The sequence below is a fragment of the Protopterus annectens genome, chromosome 2.part1, assembly GCF_019279795.1.
Source record: "Protopterus annectens isolate FY-2018-M chromosome 2.part1, PAN1.0, whole genome shotgun sequence".
Lineage (NCBI taxonomy): Eukaryota > Metazoa > Chordata > Ceratodontiformes > Protopteridae > Protopterus > Protopterus annectens.
This window is the reverse complement of record NC_056729.1, coordinates 1,488,585,927-1,488,610,771: the sequence shown is the minus strand read 5'-3', so window position 1 is coordinate 1,488,610,771 and position 24,845 is coordinate 1,488,585,927. Positions and strand designations below refer to the sequence as shown.

At 41.0% G+C, this 24,845-nt stretch overlaps 1 protein-coding gene across 1 annotated transcript in view; it reads right to left on the bottom strand.

Moving 5' to 3' along the window:
* Positions 1-24,845, bottom strand: part of CEP104 (centrosomal protein 104) — a 2,320,447-nt gene that overhangs the window by 911,977 nt on the left and 1,383,625 nt on the right. Inside the window, 1 exon segment of the mRNA XM_044062948.1 lies at positions 3,995-4,228. Within this exon segment, the coding sequence (XP_043918883.1) occupies positions 3,995-4,228 (234 nt within the window).

The window sequence follows — 24,845 nt, the reverse complement described above, 5'->3', positions numbered from 1 at the left end:
CATTTATTTACTTGCTTTCATTTAAAACTTGCTGTTAGATGAAGCCAAAGGGCTTAATCCAGTCATTCCCCTCTACAAAAGTAAAAAAAAAACATATCAGTTTTACTTATATTATGCTCTGCATTCTTTGCAACCTGTCCATATTTTAAATGTGCTTTTGTCCAGGCTTTCCACTTTTTTACATTGCTGTGCATATATTTCTTAAAACTAAACAAGAAAGAAATAAGGAAGGAAGGAAGGAAAAGGCATATCTTTACTTTAGCATCCTTATAACATACAAAAGTAACTAAATATGCTTTACTATTTAACCTGCAGTATATGTCATGTTTTACAAAAATACTGATAATGACAAAAATTGTTTTTCTTACCTTTTTCCTCCCCTCTTCTTAATATTCTTCCAAACATTGATGACATGAAGTAAGGTATATGCTTTGATACCTCAAGTTTAGCAAAATAAAAAAATCCAATATTTCCAGGTTATCTTACTCTGCCATATGTCCATCAATGGAAAAGGTTTCAAAGGCAAAGTTTCTATGTGTGCTTTATTATCAGAAGAATGACAAGCAAAGTCCTCTTCTGCTTGATGGCTCACTTTTTGTTGGATAAACTTTTGTATCTCATCCTTACCATGTTCTGCATAAAAAGTGATTTGATCTACCAGGAAAAAATATTCTGAAGACAGCTGGGTACTTTAGCTTGAATCTCACACCTACCTCACAACATTCCGTGATTGCTAGACTAAATGTGTTTCACGTTTGCCTGGTGTGCAATGAATAATCATTTTCTACAAACACACTACTGTCTGCAGCATTTAACACTTTACTCTTTTGCCAGGATCAACTCTTTCTGTTGGTAGGCTTGTGTCTTTACTACTACATGTTTGGCCACTTTCTCATGACCACGTTTGGAGCATATACATGGTGTGCCCTTTCAATTAATAGTTCCTGCTGTGGAATTACAGCTTAGTTGCTTGTCTGTGCCTTCATAAAATTCATGCAGTCTGTTCCTTATAGTTTCTTTGGTACAGCAGAAAATCTCAGATTTTCTCCACATGTTCTGTCCTCTAATTCTACCATTTTTTGAAACATCTGTTCCTGAGCAGTGTCATACTCAGCCAGCCTTTTCTTCATTTCAACCTCTGATTTTTCCAGTTTTATCAGCTTATCTGAATATCTGTTTAAAGCTTCTTCCATTTTTTCCAGCCTTTTGTTATTTGAGTTGAATTATTCCTTTAGTGTTTCATTTATTTTAATCAGCTCTGAGCACATTTGAGTTATCTTTTCCTCTAGATTACAGGAAGCCATTTCTTGACCAGAGCTCCTGCTTGAACTGCTTTTATCTGATCAGCTGAAGGATTCGTCCCAGTCAGTGTTTTCTCTTCACCTTTTCTAGTTGACTTTCTTGCAGGCTCTCTTAGTTTCTTCTTTTCTGGCATCCAAGAAGTGTACTTACAAAGCAGTAACTAATTTACTAAAAGTGACAAGGGTTCCTGGCCAATGTCTTTCAGTTTCTTTGTTTCACATTGGGAGAGCTGAAGTTAAGCTTTTATTCGGTGTGCAGCCATCTTGCAAAATCCAATTTGAATAATTTTTATGACCAAATTACTTTGACTTTAGATCTAGGTTTAACACCAGGAGTTATTTACTAAGACTTACCTAAAGCCTTTGAATCTCTGCCTCGCAGTACCATATACAATTGTTGAGTTAAATTAGGTTACCTGAAAGAACTCAAAGAGTCATAACTAATGGTAAACAATCACAGCATCTACCAATAAATCAATGTGTGCTACAAGAATCTGTTTTAGGTCCAAAATGTTTCAATACAGTATTGGAAAAATTTCAAGAAAACAAAACTTGTGGATTGCAAAATATGCAGAGGACTGTAAAAATGTTTTTGTGAAGAAAAATTACACATATTTTGAGAATCTGAACACTTTTATGACAGACATTGGTAAATGGACACAAAATATCAGAATTACATTCAGTTTAGAAAAATGTAACATAATGTATTTCTGAAATTGTTCTATATCCAGAAGCATGTGCTTGTTAACACACCCTTTACAGGTGATTAGTCAATACAAAGATTCAGGAGTTATAATATCCTGTCCTCTTTCCTCTAGTGTACATGCTAGAATGACGACAACTAGAGCAATGCAACAAATTGTCTCTATGTTGAGAAATGTATCTACCAGGGAAACAGCCTGTTTAACATATTCATATATATCATATACCACAGGGAGCACCTAATACTTGATCTATCCACATATGCATGTCCCTTTGCATGTCACCACCTTGGGCAGCCAAAGTGCATAATCATCCCATACTGGCTCCTGCATTCGGTGGTTTCTGAAACTTTTGCTTCATACCACCTGAGCAGCTGGCAACTCTACCCAGGAAACCACTTCCCTCCCTCCCCTACCATCCCTGGATAGGCACCGTTCATCTTCTTACTAGCACTATCAAGTCCCCTGCACTGATAATCAAACCAGGGTCTCTCGGGTCATAATGCAACATTATTCATCTACTCTACTGGGATGACTGAATCTAGGAAAAGTAAGAAGGTAAAGAACACAACCACACCATTAGGATAGACAAATTAATAACTTGGAGAATACCTTAAATTCCAAAGGGTAAAAATGGGGATAGATACTAAAGATAAATTAAAAACAAAACTGAAGAGTGGGTAGAGGAGTAACAAAATACACTTATGGTAAATTGCAATCACCATGAAAATTTTAAATGGCTGCAGGCTGAACAGAGCTATTCACTGCTGGATTTAAATTACAGTTGAAAGTACCAAGTTTTCTGCACAGTAAATACAAATTAAACTGCCAAGAATAAAAGATAAAATGTTTTTTGTGACTACTTACAACATTTTAAGCACCAGGATTTGGGAACTAATAAAGCATTATTGGAAATTTTTACATAAAGATGAAATGCTACATAGGAATATTTCTGATTTATCCTATGTGGCTTATAAGAGGGGATAGAATTTGATGGATAAACTGGTTAAAGTTTATTTTATTGCACCAGTAGTTAGTCCTTCTATTTCCCTAGTATCTTTGGGTACTATACCCTGTAATAATTGTAATATATGTTCTCATATTAAATCGAGTTTCTCTAGGATTAATGGGAAAATATTTAGACCACACAATCACTTTACATATGACACAGCAGGCATAATTTATTGCCTTAGATGTCCCTGCAACCTTTTCTATATTGGGGAAACTAAGAGGAAATTTAGAATTAGGTTGCAGGAACACATTAGAGATATTAAGAAAGGGAGACTGGAAAACCCTATAGCATCTCATCTTGGGGAAAAACATAATAATGAGGCTAATTTATTACAAGCTACAATTCTGGAAGAAGTGCTCATTAGGAAGGGGGATGAAAGGTTAATTAAAAAAGTTTTATTGCATAAAGAAACTGTATTTATATTGAAGTTTGATACACTAACACCAAGAGGCTTGAATAGAGAAGTTAACTGGAGAAGTTTGCTTTAAATTTTAAAGTATTTGCTTAATTGATTGATTAAGTAATTAAATGACTGTTGGTGATGTATAAATAGGGGAATGTGTTTTTTATAATTTTGTACTCTTTGAAGGCTGTTGTGGCCGAGGCGCTAAGACAAGTAATAAATTTTACTGTGGAACTGAATCTACTGTCATTTCTTGGATTATTTTGTTGGCTTTGTTGTTGGTTGTGAACAAGTCTATTTCACTGCTGGATTTAAATTACAGTTGAAAGTACCAAGTTTTCTGCACAGTAAATACAAATTAAACTGCCAAGAATAATTCTTACATATCTGTTGATGCCCGGCATGTCTGATACACAGTTGCAGTAAGGCTGGAAGCTTAATTATTGCTTAGGAACAACAAGCATACATGACAATTGAGTAAAAGAAGAAAAGCACTAATACATCTGTATGTCTTGAGACATAGGGTAAGACAACAACGAACCATCACTGTCTGTTTAAAGTATAAATTACCACTTGCCTTAGATTCAGCTTCTGTAGGCCTTCCGTCAATTTTTGCAAAGCCATCAAACAAGGTTTTATACAGAATATTCTTCCTTGTATTTGCATCATCATGAGGTAAGTATGACAGTATGGCACCCCTGTGTTTCTTGTACATGTTGAGGATAATCCGAACTCCTGTTTCCCGCACCTCAGAAGCAGCATGTTCAAATGAATGTACTGCAAACTAAAACAGAATTCCATTTTTTACAGTCTGCTACAAGTACTAATGTAGTCAATAACATTAAAATTCTATGGTAAAAGAAATACTGCACTTTTAACTGATGGTGTTATCAATGTGTGATCAGTTGAACCTAAAATGTTATCATGTGCACTTCAAATATACAGTTTTACTAGGGAATAAAACTACTTGGGGCATTTTAACTAATATATTTCATTTAACTTTGTTAACTGGATAAGTGAATCAGTCCAAAGATTAATTCTGGTCACAATCAAGGTCAAGAGGCAATAACAACATTTCAAAAAAGAAATTATGTTCTTACCGTAACATTCCATCTGTGTTGTCCATCTTCATTTCGATTCACCTATGGGTTTCAGTTCCGATGCTTGAAACCAACCAACCACATTTTCCACAGCTTCAGCTTCCTGACTTGAGCTCCTCTCTTATACCCACAATGCACCGCTCCCACCAACGTAACTCAGATTGAGTTTGCCAGCAAAGGCACAGCACATAAACTTGTTTACCCTATAGAAAAAAAACATACTCTGTAAACTAAAACACAACAGAATCTCAACATAAGGAAAGAAGTTTCCTTTGAACCTTCAACCAGGCTTCCCAAAGACTTGGCTAGGGAGATGGTGGGTGGGAAGGTTAATGGAAATGAAGATGGATAACACAGATGGAATGTTATGTTAAGAATATAATTTATTTATCTGATGTTGTCCTCTTCATTTCAATAAGTTTCAATTTCAATTGCCACTGACTCTAAAGACAACCACAAAGCATTCTATAGCTATGTCAAGTATCTAAATTGGAACACTCAGATCTGCTCTGAGTTACAGCATAATGGCACTAAATATACAGAACCAACTGATATTGCCAACATCCTAGCAGATAGGTTCAGTGCTAACTTACCCCCTCTCACCCCCTAGAGGGCCCATCTCTATACCGGAAGAATGCAAAGTTCCTATAATCATGGCTGCACAGGTAAAAAACACACTTTCCAAAGCCAAGAACACAGCATCCATGGGACCTGACAATATCCCAGGCTGCGTTCTACAAGAACTACAGAATGAACTGGCACCCTACCTAAGCACCATGTTCAATCATAGCCTCACCTCAGGCTTTGTACCCACTCAATGGCGCACCATGACAGTTATCCCACTCCACAAAGGGGGAACCACGACGGACCCCGGGAACTACCGCCCCATTAGCCTGACGAGCCTGGTCTGCAAGGCCATAGAACGTATCATCATGGAACTCATAAACAAAGACATTGGTAATCTCCAAACTCTGGACCCTACTCAGTTTGGATTTGAAAAAGGCAGATCATGTCTCCTAAACCTGATTGACTTCTTTGAAGTAGTCACCAAAGCCATAGATGAGGGTAAAATGGTTCACACAGCTTATCTAGATCTCGCCAAGGCTTTCGACACCATCCCCCACTCTGGAATTATAGATAAGCTCACTAAACTAGGTATAAATCCCTATGTCACAAGATGGGTTTCCAACTGGCTCATGGACAGAACCCACACTGTGAAAGTAGCGGATTCCAAATCCGACATCAGACCAGTGACAAGTGGAGTACCACAGGGTTCAGTCCTGGGTCCTCTCCTGTTTGGTATCTACTTCTCTGAAGTGCAGGCCAACACAGAAGGTCTTTGGCTAACAAAGTTTGCAGATGACTGCAAACTAGGAGCCATAATCGAAACTCCTAACAATGTGGACAAACTACAAAAGGGCCTCACTGAGACAGATACCTGGTGTCAAAGCCATGGCCTGAAGCTCAATGCCAAAAAGTGTATTGTCATCCCCTTTGGTAAAAACTCTGTACACATGAACTACCACATAGCTGGTAGTCTACTTAATGCTGAAAATGTGATAAGAGACCTTGGGACACAGGTGGACAGTAGTCTCTCCTTTGATAATCACATTGCCACAGTGGTCAGGAAATCCTTCTACGTGGCTCATCTCATCACAAAAGGATTCTCATCCAGAAAAAAAGAGGTCATTGTTCCCCTCTACTCATCACTCATTAGACCCATTATAGAGTACAACGCCCCTTTTGGTATGTACCTCACAAGACATCTACAACAACTGGAAAGACCACAGAAATACCTCACAAAGACGATTACTGGCCTCAAACAGATGCCCTATGCAGACCGTCTCAAAAAGCTACAGCTTTACTCCATCGCATATCGCCTACTCAGGGGCGATCTCTGCCTAACATACAAAGCTATGTCAATCCCAGAGCTGTTGGACATGCTCCACTTAAAGAAATCCCAATCCCTCCGAGCTACACACTCTAGGGACCTTAACCTTGTCACCACAATAAACAGAACATGCTGGAAGGATAAATTCCTGTCCCAGAGACTTCCCATACTCTGGAACAGACTACCTATCTATGTCAAACAGAGCTCCTCATTAGCACTCTTCAAGAAAAATCTTGATGATTGGATGGGAAATGGGAAATTCACCCCGGGGATCACTTCTGTGGCTCTGCTCGACAGGGGCACAGGAAAATCATTTTCTTGGGTGGCGAAAGCCAGGGTACATTTTTTGGCTAGGCTTGTATGGGCCCAAGGGCCGATAGCCTAGTACCTACCTATGAACCGATGAATAACCTATGGGAGAGAGACCCCAGCTTCTGAGATCCAGGGTGGCCCTCATGGAAGGATATTCCAGAGAACAACAGAGCCAAAAGCACTTCTACTCCTGGAAATGATATACCATTTGTAATGCATAATAAACATGTCAGGATTAGACCAAGTAGCTGCCGAGCAAATGTCCTCAAATGAAACTCTTGACCAAAAGGCCTACGAAGATGTCATGGATCTTGTGGAGTGGGCCTTAATTCATCCTGGTAAATCAACATCTTTGGATGAGTAAATAAAGGTAATACAGTCTTTCAACCATCTTGCTAGAGAGACTTTGGAAATAGATTTACCTCTTTTTGACACAGAGAAAGATACAAACAACTGATCAAACTTCCTAAAGGGCTTGGTTCTGTGTAAATAAAAATGAAGCTGTCTATGAACATCAAGTAAATGAAGATTATACTCACCTTTGTTCTGATAATTGGGAAAAAAGACCAAAAGATCGATGGACTGATTAATATTCTTTTCCTCAGCCATCTTAGGTAGGAACAAAGGATTAGTACGCAGGGTTACTATATCTTTGTGATAAATCAAATATGAAAATTTTGAAGAAAGGGCTTGAAGCTTGGACACTCTTCTAGCAGATGTAATAGCTACCAGAAAAAAGTGTTTTCCAGGAAGGAATTTCAAATTCACAGTAGGTGCAGGCTCAAAAGGCAGGAGGACCTGGGCTTGCAGGATCATAGTTAGATTCCAATGAGGAGTAGGATTTCTAACTTGAGGTTGTAGCAGGAAAGTGCCCCTGAGGAAAGTTTTACAGAGCTTAGAAGAGGCAAGGGATAAGGAATCAAAAGCAAAGTAAAAATTGGATATGGTTGCTAACTGGACTTTGACAGTGGAATGACTAGCTCCATCATGGAAAAAGGAAGCCAAAAAGTCAAGTACAACTGCAACTGGTGCTGTAAAAGCATCTATGTGTTTTATTCAACTCAAATAACAAATCTTTTCCACATGCTTCTATAAATCTTACATGTCGAAGACCTATGTGAGGAAACCAAAATTTCTCGAACAGAGAAAGAAAGTCTGGGGAATATTGCCATCACTGCAAGTGGATAAACCATGACATTAGCTTCAGGCCCCTTATGTCTGGATGAGGATTCCCTGATGGGTGAGAGAGCAGATCTGGGACTAGATCCAATCTCATTGGAGGGCAATCCAGATGAGACCAAAGGAAGGTGAACCAGGCTTGTCAAGGTCAAAAGGGGGCAATGAGGATTACCTTGCTCTGCAACCTGAGAGCTTTCTATAAGTACTTAGGAATTAGAGGCAGAGAAGGAAAGGCATACGGAAGAGCAGAGGGCAAAGCATGGACTAAAACATCCCTGGGTGACTGTCCCTGAGAAGGGATCAAGGCAAAATAATTGTGCATTTGTTGCTGAAAGGGGATGCAAACAGATCACAGCAAAGATGATCCCAATTTTAGAAGACCATATTGCCATAGACTGTTTCAGAGAACACTCCTGAGGCATCAGTAAGACTCGACTGAGCCACTTTGCTAATATGTTGGACTCCCCTGGAATGCGCATTGCAATCAGACAGCAGTTGACAGAGATTAGAAATTGCCCACTGCCAAACCCTCATAGCCTCTCAACATAGGTGGTACGACCTGGTTCCTCCCTGCTTGTTGATGTACCAAACTACTGACATGTCAGTATAGATTACAACAGTCTCCAGAGGAAGAAAGCTGTTGAGTTCTCACAACGCCAAAAGAACCGCTATCTTCTCCAGCACACTGATATACAACTTCGTCTCCTGGGGTGCCAATGTGCTTTGGACTGTTCGGCTCAGATAATGCCCCACACCCTATCGGGAAGGCACCCGTGGTCAACGTGGTGACTGGGGATGTAAGGATGTATGGATGTCCTTAAGAAATGTCTTTGGATTGAAGCCATCAAAGTAGAGATTCCTTGCACACTTTTGACAGGTTTTATCAAAAGATTGACAGGATTCCTGAGCAATGGGCATTGAATTGCTAACTTCCACCGCAATATCCTCATGTGGAAATGAGCCATGGGCAAGAGAGTTGTCGTGGCCACTACCGAACCCAATGCCCTGAGAACTAAACTGGCTGGTGGTTGAGGTATGTTTAGAATTTGTCTGATATGACTTCTTAGGTTCATTACCCTGTCTATTGTCAGATAAGCATAGGATGTCCTTGTATTCAGATGGGCCCCACTAAAATCTATGACCTGAACTGGATCCAAATGGGATTTCTGCATGTTGATAGTTATCCCTAAAGTTGGTGCTAGCCATAGTAAGTAGTCCCTGGCTTGAATGTGCAGATGCCTGGTTGGAGGAGTTAGAAGCCAGTCATTCATATACAGAAAAATATGGTAGCCCTGCAGCTTGAGATGCACTGCCACCACTGCCAAACATCTGGTGAACACCCTGGTGGCTATGATGAGACCAAATGGGAGTGACCTGAACTGGTAATGACGGACTCCCAGCCTGAAATGTAGAAATTGCCTGGAGCATCTGTCCATCTTTATATGGCAGTATACGTCCTTCAGATCCACAGATCACATTCATTCATCTGCCTTCAAAACAGGGAGGATGGACTGGATTGAGACTATCCTGAACTCTGTCTGTTTTATCGATTTTTTCAGAGAGGTCAGATCCAGAATATGTCTCAAGTCCTCTGTCTTTCTGGGTACTAAAAAGAATCTGGAGTAAAAGCCCAATCCAACTTGATCAGGGTAACCTTTTGGATGACTCTTTTTTGCAAAAGCTTTTATAGCTCTTGGGCTGTGTCCTCCCTCTGATTGGGTGGAACATTGGGGAAAAAACACTTTCTCTTGGGAATTTCCAGAAAGGGAATGAAGTATCCTTTGAAAATGATCCTTAGCAACCATTTGTCGCTTGTGATGGCCTCCCAGGCTTCTGGGTGCAAGAAGAATCACCCTGACTGCCTCCAAAGGAGGACAGTTGGGCAACTGTTCAGGTTCACTGGAAGGGCTGGCCCTGAAAGGTTTCCCCCTCAGCCACATGGGTGGCATCTTCTATTGTGATTATTTTATTCCATTGTGATTATATTATTTCTCCCTGAGTGACATGAAAAAAGACCCAGTGACTTCCAAAACCAGATTTTCTTACTACCACGCTAGTTCCTGGAGAAGGTCTTATGTGGGGTAGAGAAAATTATTCTGATGGCAGATAAAAGGTCTATCTGGCCTTCTCACTCCGGGAGAGAGACTCACCCAACAGTTGGCCCAGATAAGGTGGAGTCTTCAAAGGGGATGTTAATAAAGTCTTGTTTGAAATTATCTGCAAAACCACACAGCTTCATCCAGGCATGACACCTCATAGCAATGCCCAAACTAGCAGCCCTTCAGGTATCTTCTACAGCATGGGAAATCAACCTCATGGACGCACTGGCTAGTGACTGAAGGATGGCCATTCTAGAGGAAAAGGCTCTCTGATCTTTAGCAGACATGGACTCTGGGGTCAAGCTAGAAAGTTCCTTTACTTAGTCCCTTTGTAGTCTCATAAAGTGAGATAAACAGTTTAACGCCCTCAAGGTGAACATGGAAGAGATGTAAACTCTTTTGCCAAGTCTGTCCAAAGCCTGAGATTCTCCATTTGGGGATGGACAGAGGAGCTCTCCTGGGCAAGCTCCTTCTTGGTGGCTGCCACAATGACCATGGCATCTACTGGAATACCCTTGGCCCGAAACAACCTATCCATGGAGGAGCTAAGAATCTTATATGCTAATTTGGGGGTAGACTCTACATCGAAGGTTCCTTCCAAGCCCTGAAAGACACCAGCTGAATCAGTGGGTCAGCCGGGGGGGGGGGGGGGACCCAGGCAGTAGATGGGCTGGACCCAAAAACCTCCCACAACACATTCCTCCGTGGAAGAGTTTTGCAATCTGTAACCACCCCACTGGTACAGGATTTCTAAAATCTCTCCAAAGGAAGACGTTGTTGGGTGGGGGAACTTTGGGGACCTGTCTCCTTCCTCAACATCTGTGTCCATGGTGACAGATTCCCTAAGGCAATCAATTTGTCTCCTTTTACACAGCCTCTTCTGGTGACCTCCTTGGAGGGACACTCCAGGGATGTATCGGAAGATGCCTGGGGTTCCTCCATGGGAACAGTGTAGAGGATTTTGGGGAACAGCTGTCCACATAGCAGACTGGACACCTCGGGCACCAAACCAGAATGAGGAGGGGGAGGTACTGTGGCAGGAAGTGTTGAGCATCTCCCTGACCGGTAGAGAACCCTCTCCACCACTTCAAAAGCCAAATGGCTCCAAACTACCGAAAGCCGTCTCCCTGGAGCTGAAGCCACCGGAGCCAACACCTCCCAGAAAGCTTGAGCTCCCTGCTCTGAAGGGGAGTAAGAGCTGAGCTGTTGAAAGCTGAAGCTCCAAGGGGGAGCAAAGGCTCTGAAAGTTTCAGAGTTGATGCCTTCCTTCTGGAACTGACCTCGATGCTATGGCTCCGAGATATACTTGGAACCGAAGCCAAAAGAGCCAAGCATGTCAGTGAAACAGTCGGAAGAGAAGAGGAAATCTCAATCAGCCCCAACACCTTGGCACTTGAGACCAGTGGCATCGAAGACTACAAAACTGAAGGGTGGATCTGAGAAGGAGCCAAAGGTCAGAAAGGTAAAACCCTCATGGATCCATATGTGGACAGAGTGTACATTAGCCCCATCTGAATATGAGCCTCGAGGAACTGTCTCATCAGTCTGCCTACATCCTTAGAGGATAGGCTCCGGAAGACCTGGATGATGCTGATGATGGGGATTTCGAAGATCCCCTGGGGGAGTGAGATCAGGACCTATGAAGCTGCCCTGCCTGTGCTGAACTGGGTGCCAACACTGTTGGAGCTGGTGAAGGACCACTCAACCATGGGAGAACAGAGGGTGTCCAGGGCAGAGGGGAAGAAGTCGGAACTGAGTTCAGTGCCAAACAAGTCTGTTCTGACAATTTTGGAGCCTTCTTAGAAGACTAAGAGGATGACCGAGTGACAGAGTGATGTCTGCCCTCACAGATCTCCTTGGGCCTTTTAGGGGTTTGAGCTCCTGAAGTAGAAGGCACCCCTGAGGTGGAGGAAGGAGAAAGCAACCCTTTAAGATCCAGGTTGCTCCTCCTGTCCACCAGAGCCTAGGGGTGAAAAGCCTGAAAAATAGAGCAAAGGGTATCCAGATGGGAAGCAATAAACACATTGTCAAAATAAGAGAGGATGCTGTGGAAAAACCAGACATCCAGTTTACGGGATCAGAACTGAAACCTATAGGTTAATGAACTGAACTGGACAACATCAGATCAATATTTACAACCAGATTAATTTCCAAGTTACTTTTCAGATAAATATTTACATTCAGATTATATTACACTCACAGAATACAGTCCAGTATTGACAATAGTTGTGCTAAGAGTAAACTGGAGTATTCATGAGGGTCTACAATCTTTGGTAGGGGAATTGGGGAATGTTAGTATCTAGGATGATTGTAATAGAGGAAAAAATTAGCCAGAAATTTTAAAATAAAACTTCTGAAACTGACATGTCTAATTTTCTGTGTGGTGAATCCATTTTAAAGGAGAATATTAGTTACATTTGACTAGTTTGACCACCGGGAGATTTTATTAGACCTTTACTGCCAAAGGAAAAAAACAGTACTGAAGTTCAGAGGCCAGTTGAGACAGAACAAAATTTTACATTTGGTAATTTAAGAACAAGTTTGCATTTAAATTGTCTTAAGACAGACCATAGAATCCAGGGTTAACCATCCTTCCAAAGAAATTAAACACATACAATTCACGTTTTCTTTATGATCCTGAAGTGAAGTAAAATCAATTCATCTACTGTGAAGATCCATCCATCCATAACCCCTTTTCCCATTTTTACATATGGGATTGGGATGTTACTTTAACAGTGATAATCATCTAGAGCCAATTTAACATTAATTCACCCCATAACAGATAATGGACAATTCAGCTATGACCTTTTGTTGGATTGGCTAGATAATTTCAAATAATATATGTCACCATAAAAACTGATGGTCTCTATGAAAATCTGAGATAATTAACATGTTGTCAGTATAAATACAGACTTTCTGGGAAGATTTAGTAGATTTAATGGACTTTACTTTGTCATTACAAGATATTATACGTTAATAGATTAGTACTAGGCTAACCACCCTTGTGGGTTATTTTTAAGCATAACCAATTACCCCATGTGAGTATCAAACCCTGCATCTTGTATCTGTAAGGTAAATATCTTAACCATTATGCCAACCTCCCTCCTACATCATATTTTATAAAGGTTACATTGCCATAATGAATAAAGTGAGAGCAAGTGGAACACCATGTCTAACACTTGTGGGTTGAAGGTAACTTAAATTTCCCTGAAGTTGATATTGTGACATGCATCTGTACCTTTTAAGACATCTCTAAAAGAAATGACAAGCTCTTAATACATTTTTTTATTTTTTGGAGTATAGTAAAAACAATCTCCCTATGCATCAAGTTAAAGGTTTTGCATGAATTCATTATGAGAAACAATGGATCAAAGCTTTTTTGCTGTATAGTGTTGATTTTTATAAAAAAATGATCTGCGGTTTGTAATTAAGGTGGGATTTTTTTTTTTTTTTTTTACAAAAGATAAATCCAAATTAAAAGGAATCTAGGAGAATGGCCTGATGCAAAAACAATACATTTACAAAATTAATAATAATTTTGCAGTCTGCATTTTCACAGGTTCTGTTACTGAAAATTTGTCTATCAAAAGTTGCATAATCCATTTTTAAAAAGGCCTATTTTTTTCATGATGTATGTCAGGGAAAACAGCCTTTCCCCAATATCTCTGTTTTCCCCTCTTATTGTTGCTTGTAACAGTGCATGATCAGAAAGTGTTATTGGGCTTATATTACTGCTCATTAACCACTGGCTGTACTTCTTTGTAATATATCCTCTTGTCCAGTCTCAACCAATTGTTATTTTTACTTCACATTGAGTGTACATTTCTATGTTTGTTGCCACTTGATTTACATCCTGAAACCCTGCATTAGAAATGTTCCGGGTATCTGCCTTCTTTCAGCGGTTTTATTTTCTGTTGTCCTCCTGTTACATCTTTTATGTGTCCTGTTGCAATCCAGTCACGCATGATCACTGTTAGTCCTTATCTAAAAACTATTACCCCCCCCCAATTATTTGTTTTTATCCTTTTATCTCATGCTGTGTTGGCCTGGGAGGTAAATATATGGATACTATTGTGATTTTTACTCACTGCCTCACACCTTTTATCACTATGCATCTCTGCCCTTATGTTTATAGGAGGCTACTAGGCTAGCGGCTCTAGAGCCTTTACAAGCCTAGCCATGTCCTTTGTTTTTTCTTCTATTTTAATTCCTCCATTTCCTGGTATCAAAATCATCACTTCTTCCTCTCTCCTCTCAAACATGAAAAATATCCATCCCTTCAACTTATTCTACTGAAATCTTCATGCTCATTCGGTGTCAGATGTGTCTCCTGAGTAGAATAACCTGTGCTTTTGTTAGTTATAAATCCTTGGCAGGATGTACAACTTGTAAAGAATATTGCAAAAGTGATTTGGGAAGGACACATGCCATTTTCATGGAAGGCTTTGTGTTTTAAAGCCATATAAGTAAACTTACAGAAAGTGGGTGAAAGTGTCACCCAACTGTAAAACATTCAGCAGCCACAAAATTAGGACTCCAACTTGAGAATAACAAGTCAAGGTTATTTTTAAGTTTGATTTATGTTTCTTCTAGTATCATGTTATAAGTTTTATGCAATCTAGTACTTACATTATCGTCCCCCCCCCAAAAAGCACATATTCTGATAGTAAGGAATCTAATGCTTTCTGAAGTTCTGATATAAAATGTTTACATGCTATGCAAAGAATATACATAGATGCTATCAGTGATCTTTTCTTATTCTACTCAGTTTGCTTGAGCAGAGTTTTACTTCAAAATCCCTTGATATGTTTTAAAGTTGCTGGCCCTTCTATAAAAAATAAACATAGCAGCTCAATTACTATCATACAGATTACAAAAGATATGAGTAATACATTGTTTATTCTTGTTCATCCACTTTGTGTATTATTCCTGACTTACATAATGCCCTGGGATATAACTTATACTGGCCTTTTGTTATAGTAAACTGTGCAGAAAATGTGAAAAACAAAGTATACTAGTGAGTGGATTTTCAAAGTCCGACATATAAATATAAAGCATGAAATATCCCTTCCCCTCCAAAAAGATTATCTTCCCCAAACATCTGCAAAAGAAAAAGGGGAAAATGTATTAACACTAAAAGCACACAAACTTTATGACTGGAGACTAGAAATTCTGTGATTGCATCATAGGCTTCTGAGTCCCTGCACAGATGCTGACAAGCACAGCTGACCATTTTATCTGTTTAATATAGTGTAATTAGCAAAGATTCGTGTTTGGTATTGAAGTAATTACCTCACTAAGCAGCTAAACCAAATGACAAAATTCAAAGTTTCCTCACCACAAACATCTCTGGCCTTAGTAGCCTTAGATAATCTGACAGACTAAATTCTTTGTCCCACTCCTTGGTGTCATAGAGACTTCCAAGGGTTGATTTCTACTTAGCTGTCTATGCTATGAATGACCCAGGAGTCTTCGAACTCATTCAGTTAAACAGACCCAGTTTTTAAACAGCCATTCAAGGCATCTAAACCTACACTATCAGATCAACAACACCAGATGGCATGACAGATATCTAATCCAACATATCCCCCATTTCTAAAACAGGTTGCCCTTACTTATCAAACAGAATACTTCCTATCAACCTATAAAACTAGTATGGTTGACTCAATGGGTCTCATTTGGCTGTAAGCTTTTATGAACCTATGAAGATTAAGCAAAGAAAAACACAAATTTACAATAAATATTTGCCTTATTGGCCCCCAAAAAACAAACTAATAAAAGGTCACACAATATAAAACAGCCCAATTAAAGCCTAAAGATGGTCTATGTAATAAGAAAGTATTATCTTCTTACTAATGACTAGAGTTTACTAACTTCTCTTCTCTTCAACAGATATGGCTACTAAACTCCACATAATAAATTAGGTTGATTAACATATACTTTCTAAAACAGAGAGCAGCCTGGAACTAGACCTTCAGTTTCAAGACAAACACAGTCAAATTAATTAGAACAAAAAATAATTTCTGTGTTTCAGTTAGTCACTGCAAAGACGTATACAGTGGATACTTTATAAGTTGTCGTTCTTCTTTTGGCTTTTCCCGGTTAGGGGTCGCCACAGCGGAACTCCGGTCTGCTAATGATTGGCAGTAGACTTTTACAGTGCCGAGGTGCCAGCCCGACACCCAACCTTCAATGAAGGCACATCCATTCACGCATGTCTTTCGAATGCCACTCGACCGCTAGGAGGACATGCAGACTCCACACAGAAGGCGCTCCAGCCGAGAATCGAATGGGAGAACCTCTTGCTGTGAAGCGACAATGCTACCGCTGCACCACCACGGCTTTATAAGTATGAACTGATAAAATACATTTCATCAGGAAATAAGGAAACATATCATAACCTACTACCAGCACATCTTTTACTTTAAAACACAGAACTAGTTAAAACTGTTCTTGACTAAATACACCATCTGGGAATAAAAATAGGAAAATCCAAAAAGACTGTTATAATCTGGTCATGATTTCTTGAATGTACTGGAGAACAAAAGAAAATAGTCATCTTTGAGATAGTGCTCATGGAGGATTAGGTAAGTGGTCAATTCAGCTAAAACTTTAGTTAATCCAACAAAACAAAGTAGTTGTAGTAAAAGACAAGAGTTGCCAAATCAAGACAACCTATGAGACAGCTTTATGACTGTCAATTTTATTTTGAAAACAATTTTTACAAATATATGTGTCTAAGTTATGTCATAAAACAGGCCTACAAAATAAACCTTAAAGTGAAGCATCAAGTTATAGCCTGCAATGGATATGATATTTAAACACTTAATTTCTCAAAAAGTATGAAGAAAAATTTGATAAAGGAAAACACAATTGCTTATAAACGCAAATGATTACATTTTGATACAAGAGCATAATAAATACCATTTACAAGTCAAACTACAAATAATTAAATTATTCTGCTTCACCCTTTCAACCACCAACTCAGCTGTAAGTAAAAATTAGGGTCTAACGATAATGACTAGAACAATCACCACATTTATAGAATAAATTGTGAAACTGACTCAGTGGGATGTTCCTCAGCTTCCATGTCAAAACTAGAAAATATATTTTTGTAAGATAAAACCCTAAATAAAGACAGATTTCATGTACAGTTGAATACAATTATAACTGAAATACAAAAATGTAGGTGGTTTCCTTCATAACAGTAAGTGATAAGTTAACTTTAAACCGGACTTGGATATATCAGAGCTAAGAAAGAAATGAACCTGAGGCAAAAAAAAAAAAAAAAAGTATTCAGGGGTTGGGGTGTCATGTCAACAGTCACCATCTCTCTTTGTTCAGTCACTCTCTTACATTTTTGACATTTAAGGCCAGCTACTGCAGGCCTTCTCATGCAATCCATCCATCCTCTTGGCTAGACAACCTCGTCTCCTCTCCTCTTCTTCTTGTCTTTCACAAATTTGCTTCATCAAATTTATTTAACATTTAACATTTGTTTACCGGGAAAGTCCAACTAGGAACAAAACCAATTTTCAGCGGAGGCACAGGGAGAAATTCTCCACACGCATGTCTTTGAAATGTGAGAGGAAACTGGGGCATCCAGAGAAAACCCACGTAAATGCAGGAGGATATGCTGACTCCACACAGAAGGCACTCCAGCCGAGAATCGAATCGGAGAACCTCTTGGTGTGAGGTGACAATGCTAATGCTGCACCACTGCGCCATCCGTTATTGTTTGCTTTCCTCCACATGTGACCGGACTACAGTAAACTGTTTCACTTGACCTTCTCTGCAAATGAGGCTACTCTGGCTTCCACTCTGATCTCCTCGCTGCTTTGGCTGCTTCACAGTGTGCATCCTACTATCCTTCTCATGCATTGCCTTTCCATCATCTCAAGCTTCCTCAGCTACTCTGTCTTCACTGTCCATGTTCCTCTGCCATACAGCAGCTCTGGTCTCATCTTGTTTTGTACACCCCACCTCACTTTTCATTTTTTTTAGAATTCCTATGCCCACACACTGTGACAGCTAGCTGTAGCATCTCTGATTCTAGTTTTGACCTACTCATCCAGACTTCCCTTCTGCTCAAGCACATTACCCAAACACTTTAAGGTGTAAATCAGTTCCACCTTTTTCCCGTCTATCTCAATTTTCAGCTTTTTATACCCCCCCCCCCACACACACACACACACACTGCATGACAACTGCCTTTTTTGTACTCAGTTCTATCCCACATGCTTTCAGTTTTACATTTCATTCACTTATCATTTACTAAAATTCTTGTTCAGGTTCTACTTGTAGTGTCACATCCTCTGCATGCAGCAGGTTTGTTCATCTGCTTCCTCTGAAGTGAATGCTAATGTAGTCTATCACCAATATGTAGTCTATCACCAATAAGAACAGGAGTGAACTCAGAACTGAACCCTAATGCATCCCCACTCTCAGTGGAAGCTACTTTGAGAATCCAAACACTGTTCAAGCTTGTGTCATTGTATCCTTGTACGCATCCTGCATTATTCTGCCCAGTGTTTCCAGAACTTCAAACCGTCACAGGACTGCCCAAACCAACATTCTTGTGGCCTTGTTGTCTGCTTTCTCTAAGTTAAGAAATGCCCACTTGGGCTCTTTTCTGATTTCGAGTTTTTTTGCCACGATCTCTCTGCTACATCCTGATCTGAGTCTTGGAGTTATTCACCTCCCATCTTACTTTCTACTACTCTGTATATTCATCTATGAATGACTCTCTCCAGCACTCTCAATTTTCACACAGTGTGATGGAAGATTTATGTTTCTGTCCTGCCTGCAGTCATGAACATCCTCTTTGTTCTTCGACACTGGCATCAGAGTACTTATTTTGCAGTCATTGGCTGTGTGCCTCTCTCTCGCTCTCACTGTCTCCATACCACGATGAGTACCTTCAGAAAGCACTTCTCCCCAGTGCACCAACACTTATGTATTTTATTAAATGATAATCCGAAATGCTAAACTACAAGAATAAATACAAATGTACAATATGCAAAGGAACTGAACAAACTGCAACACTGCCTATGTATTAGTGAATCACAGAAATACGTATATAAGAATAATACACATTCAGAATATCACATAATATGCATTAAGAATCACATATCCACTAGAATAAAACTGAGGATCAGTTAGCATAATGGTTAAGATCTTTACCTCCTATGCACATGGTACAAGATTCGCTTCTGAACACTGACCAATTGCCTGTATGGAGTTTACATGTTCTTGTGTGTCTGTGGGTTTCCTCCCACCTCCCAAAAACATGCCAAGTGTTTCCCACTTCAACAACACCCAATAATGGAAGCGTAGGCAGCATCACAGTCCCAAGATGGTGCCTAAAATGGGGAAGAGTTTTGGAAATTAATTGTGGTGCACAACATCCTCAAGATGGGAGAACATGGATCAAGACTATGCACTATGTCAGGGCTAGACACTAGATAGTGTAACAATGGTCGCTAGGTGATTTGGTCTTGTTGGGTAATTACCAGTGACAGTTTGAGGACCCAGCCTACTCTGACATGCTAGGAACCCATGCTAATGGAAATACTGGCATATGTGTCCCTCTGGCCAGTGTGTGTCAGCCATAAAGCCTAGTAGCCTTGGGTCAATGAGCTACTGGCTGGCTGGTGTTACCTGGGATAGTTCTGTTGAGGGAAAACTAGACATAAAATTAATCAACCTGCCAAACATGAACTAAGAATTGCTACAACTAAATGTGGGTTCATTGACAGGATGTGGCTTGGAAGTGGATGACAAGATGGTAAGGAGAAGGCTTGACATCTTATGTATGCAGGAGACAAGGTGGAAGGGCACTGCAGCAAAGTCACTTAGCTTGGGATCCACAGCCTACTACTGAGGAGGAGGACAGACTAGAAATGGGGTGGGAAATGTGGTGAAGGAAAGGCTTCTGAAGACAGTGTCATCAGAATAAGTGACATACTCATGGCAATAAGACTCCACTGTAAGGACAGGGCACTATTCATAATCTCAGCATATGTCACATTGCAGGGTTGCAATAGTGAGGAAAAGAGTGCATTCAGACAGTAGTTGCTGGACCTACTAGACAGAGCAGAACAGCATGAATTGGTACTGATAACGGATAACCTGAATGCACAGACATAACAGGATATGAGGACTGCCTGGGTCCACATGTCTGGACAACAGGAATAAAGAAGAGGCCGTTCTAGACTTCTGTCTGGAAAATGGCTTGACAGTGGCCAGCATGTGGTTCAGCAAGAGAGAGGGTCACAAGAGCACGTGCAAGAGGGGCCAACATGTCACTCAGACTTCATACTAGATAAGAAAGGTCACTAGGGTAGAATCAGTGACTGCAAAGGCATCCCCAGTGAAGCAGTCTGTCCCACAGCATAAACCACTACCACAATCAGCTGCAATCTTCAGAGAAGGCTCTAAGGCCAATAGAGGCAGGTCTGAAGACCTGGAAGTTGAATGGAGAGACAGCACAGGAGTTCAAGGAATTACTCAGGGCTCTAGCACCTCAGGAAGAGGAGAAAACAGGTTGAGTTGAAGAAACAGCTCCTCAAAACAGGATACATGAGCACTATAGAACAGATATATGGCCGAGCCAGATATGGAAGCAAGGTACATAAGGAAAGCTGGTGGTGGTGGTGGAATGTAGAAGTCCAGGAAATTATCAAAAGAAAGAAGATGCGCAGGAAAAAGTGGGAGGTAGAAAAGATGGACCAGGCTATGAAGGAATACTGGTTGGCTAACAAAGAGGCTAACAGAAGAGTTGTAATAGCAAAGAACAAGGTATCAAAGACACCCTATCAACTTCTGGAAAGTGACTCAGTTGATGGAACAAAGAAACTATATGATACATATTAATACAGAAGACAGTCATACACTCTTCATAAGGGGTGCCAAAAACAACCTGCTCACCAGCTCCTCAGGGTACTCACAGCATTGAGCAGAGATAGGTGTATTCCAGATGACTGGAGAATAAGTATACTAGTGCCAGTGTACAAGAACAAGGGTGACATTCACAACAGTGGACAGTACAGTGGTAACAAACTCCTGTCACACTGCAAGAAAGTCCTGGACAGAGTTATTGATAAACCAACATGAAGAGTAGTAGAAAGTAAGATGGGAGATGAGTAGTTCAGATACAGAGGCAGCAAAAGAGTCCCTGCACGTATGGCAAATGCACAGCCCCAAAAGGCAATAATCCAATACTGAAGAGAGGAGCCAGCAAACTATGGCAAACTGTTTAATAGCAAAAATATCATGTCAAACATCGAAATAGAGACAAAAAAACAGACCATTTTCGGCTATGTCAACATAGCCTTCATCAGTGTTATACAAATCATAGCTCCAATTGCTCCATTTTATAGTAGACATGTAAATAATCTGGAAATTCATTGGTCATTCACAGATGCTCATTAAGGCCTGGTGGGAATAACCCACCTAATTTGATAATCCATTTCTTTTCTTTAGTATTTAACATAGTATGCCATCTGGCTTTATTCATCCTGTAGCCCATCATTTTGTCAATCACAGTAAATCTGAAAGAAGCCTTCTTGTGTATCATTGTATGTTTGTAAAGAGCATTGCTGGCCTTTTTAGTTATGATATCACTGAGGTGTTCTGATATGCGTAGCCTTAAAAGTTTAGATGTTTGGCCTATGTAAAAAACAGAACAGGTACATGTTGTGAGGTAGATGACTCAGTCTGTGCCACAATTTGCAAAGAACCCAATGTCGTATACATTCCCAGTATTGTTACTGGTGAATTTTTTAGATTTGGTGACACTCCAGCAATGGGTACAGTGACCACAAGGGACACAGCCCACAAGTAAATCACCAGTCAGGGTGTTTTGAGTGGAATCAGATTTGGTCCTGCAACTGTGTTTGTAATGATTAAGCTGTGAGCCTAAATTTCTTCCTCTCCGAAATGAGAAGAAACAACTGTCTCGTAAAAATGTTGAGAGATTAGCATACGCTAGAATTATGTTCCAGTGCCTTTGGACACTATTGAATAGCAGGTCAGTGTTTCTCCCATGTAGTTACTAAACGAATCAATGACTGATTCCCTGGTTTCTTCTCTTTGTACCTCAAAGAGAGTTGTCATGGCCACTACCGAACCCAATGCCCTGAGAACTAAACTGGCTGGTGGTTGAGGTATGTTTAGAATTTGTCTGATATGACTTCTTAGGTTCATTACCCTGTCTATTGTCAGATAAGCATAGGATGTCCTTGTATTCAGATGGGCCCCACTAAAATCTATGACCTGAACTGGATCCAAATGGGATTTCTGCATGTTGATAGTTATCCCTAAAGTTGGTGCTAGCCATAGTAAGTAGTCCCTGGCTTGAATGAGTAGATGCCTGGTTGGAGGAGTTAGAAGCCAGTCATTCATATACAGAAAAATATGGTAGCCCTGCAGCTTGAGATGCACTGCCACCACTGCCAAACATCTGGTGAACACCCTGGTGGCTATGATGAGACCAAATGGGAGTGACCTGAACTGGTAATGACTGACTCCCAGCCTGAAATGTAGAAATTGCCTGGAGCATCTGTCCATCTTTATATGGCAGTATGCGTCCTTCAGATCCACAGATCACATTCATTCATCTGCCTTCAAAACAGGGAGGATGGACTGGATTGAGACCATCCTGAACTCTGTCTGTTTTATCGATTTTTTCAGAGAGGTCAGATCCAGAATATGTCTCAAGTCCTCTGTCTTTCTGGGTACTAAAAAGAATCTGGAGTAAAAGCCCAATCCAACTTGATCAGGGTAACCTTTTGGATGACTCTTTTTTGCAAAAGCTTTTATAGCTCTTGGGCTGTGTCCTCCCTCTGATTGGGTGGAACATTGGGGAAGAAACACTTTCTCTTGGGAATTTCCAGAAAGGGAATGAAGTATCCTTTGAAAATGATCCTTAGCAACCATTTGTCGCTTGTGATGGCCTCCCAGGCTTCTGGGTGCAAGAAGAATCACCCTGACTGCCTCCAAAGGAGGACAGTTGGGCAACTGTTCAGGATCACTGGAAGGGCTGGCCCTGAAAGGTTTCCCCTCAGCCACATGGGTGGCATCTTCTATTGTGATTATTTTATTCCATTGTGATTACATTATTTCTCCCTGAGTGACATGAAAAAAGACCCAGTTTCTTCCGAAACCACATTTTCTTACTACCACGCTAGTTCCTGGAGAAGGTCTTATGTGGGGTAGAGAAAAGTATTCTGATGGAAGATAAAAGGTCTATCTGGCCTTCTCACTCCGGGAGAGAGACTCACCCAACAGTTGGCCCAGATAAGGTGGAGTCTTCAAAGGGGATGTTAATAAAGTCTTGTTTGAAATTATCTGCAAAACCACACAGCTTCATCCAGGCATGACACCTCATAGCAATGCCCAAACTAGCAGCCCTTCAGGTATCTTCTACAGCATGGGAAATCAACCTCATGGACGCACTGGCTAGTGACTGAAGGATGGCCATTCTAGAGGAAAAGGCTCTCTGATCTTTAGCAGACATGGACTCTGGGGTCAAGCTAGAAAGTTCCTTTACTTAGTCCCTTTGTAGTCTCATAAAGTGAGATAAACAGTTTAACGCCCTCAAGGTGAACATGGAAGAGATGTAAACTCTTTTGCCAAGTCTGTCCAAAGCCTGAGATTCTCCATTTGGGGATGGACAGAGGAGCTCTCCTGGGCAAGCTCCTTCTTGGTGGCTGCCACAATGACCATGGCATCTACGGGAATACCCTTGGCCCGAAACAACCTATCCATGGAGGAGCTAAGAATCTTATATGCTAATTTGGGGGTAGACTCTACATCAAAGGTTCCTTCCAAGCCCTGAAAGACACCAGCTGAATCAGTGGGTCAGCCGGGGGGGAGGCACCCAGGCAGCAGATGGGCCGGACCCAAAAACCTCCCACAACACCGATTCCTCCGTGGAAGAGTTTTGCAATCTGTAACCACCCCACTGGTACAGGACTTCTAAAATCTCTCCAAAGGAGATGTTGTTGGGTGGGGGAACTTTGGGGACCTGTCTCCTTCCTCAACATCTGTGTCCATGGTGACAGATTCCCTAAGGCAATCAATTTGTCTCCTTTTACACAGCCTCTTCTGGTGACCTCCTTGGAGGGACACTCCAGGGACGTATCGGAAGATGCCTGGGGTTCCTCCATGGGAACAGTGTAGAGGATTTTGGGGAACAGCTGTCCACATGGCAGACTGGACACCTCGGGCACCAAACCAGAATGAGGAGGGGGAGGTACTGTGGCAGGAAGTGTTGAGCATCTCCCTGACCGGTAGAGAACCCTCTCCACCACTTCAAAAGCCAAATGGCTCCAAACCACCGAAAGCCGTCTCCATGGAGCTGAAGCCACAGAAGCCAACACCTCCCAGAAAGCTTGAGCTCCCTGCTCTGAAGGGGAGTAAGAGCTGAGCTGTTGAAAGCTGAAGCTCCAAGGGGGAGCAAAGGCTCTGAAAGTTTCAGAGTTGATGCCTTCCTTCTGGAACTGACCTCGATGCTATGGCTCCTAGATATACTTGGAACCGAAGCCAAAAGAGCCAAGCATGTCAGTGAAACAGTCGGAAGAGAAGAGGAAATCTCAATCAGCCCCAACACCTTGGCACTTGAGACCAATGGCATCGAAGACTACAAAACTGAAGGGTGGATCTGAGAAGGAGCCAAAGGTCAGAAAGGTAAAACCCTCATGGATCCAGATGTGGACAGAGTGGACATTAGCCCCATCTGAATATGGGCCTCGAGGAACTGTGGACAGAGTGGACATTAGCCCCATCTGAATATGGGCCTCGAGGAACTGTCTCATCAGTCTGCCTACATCCTTAGAGGATAGG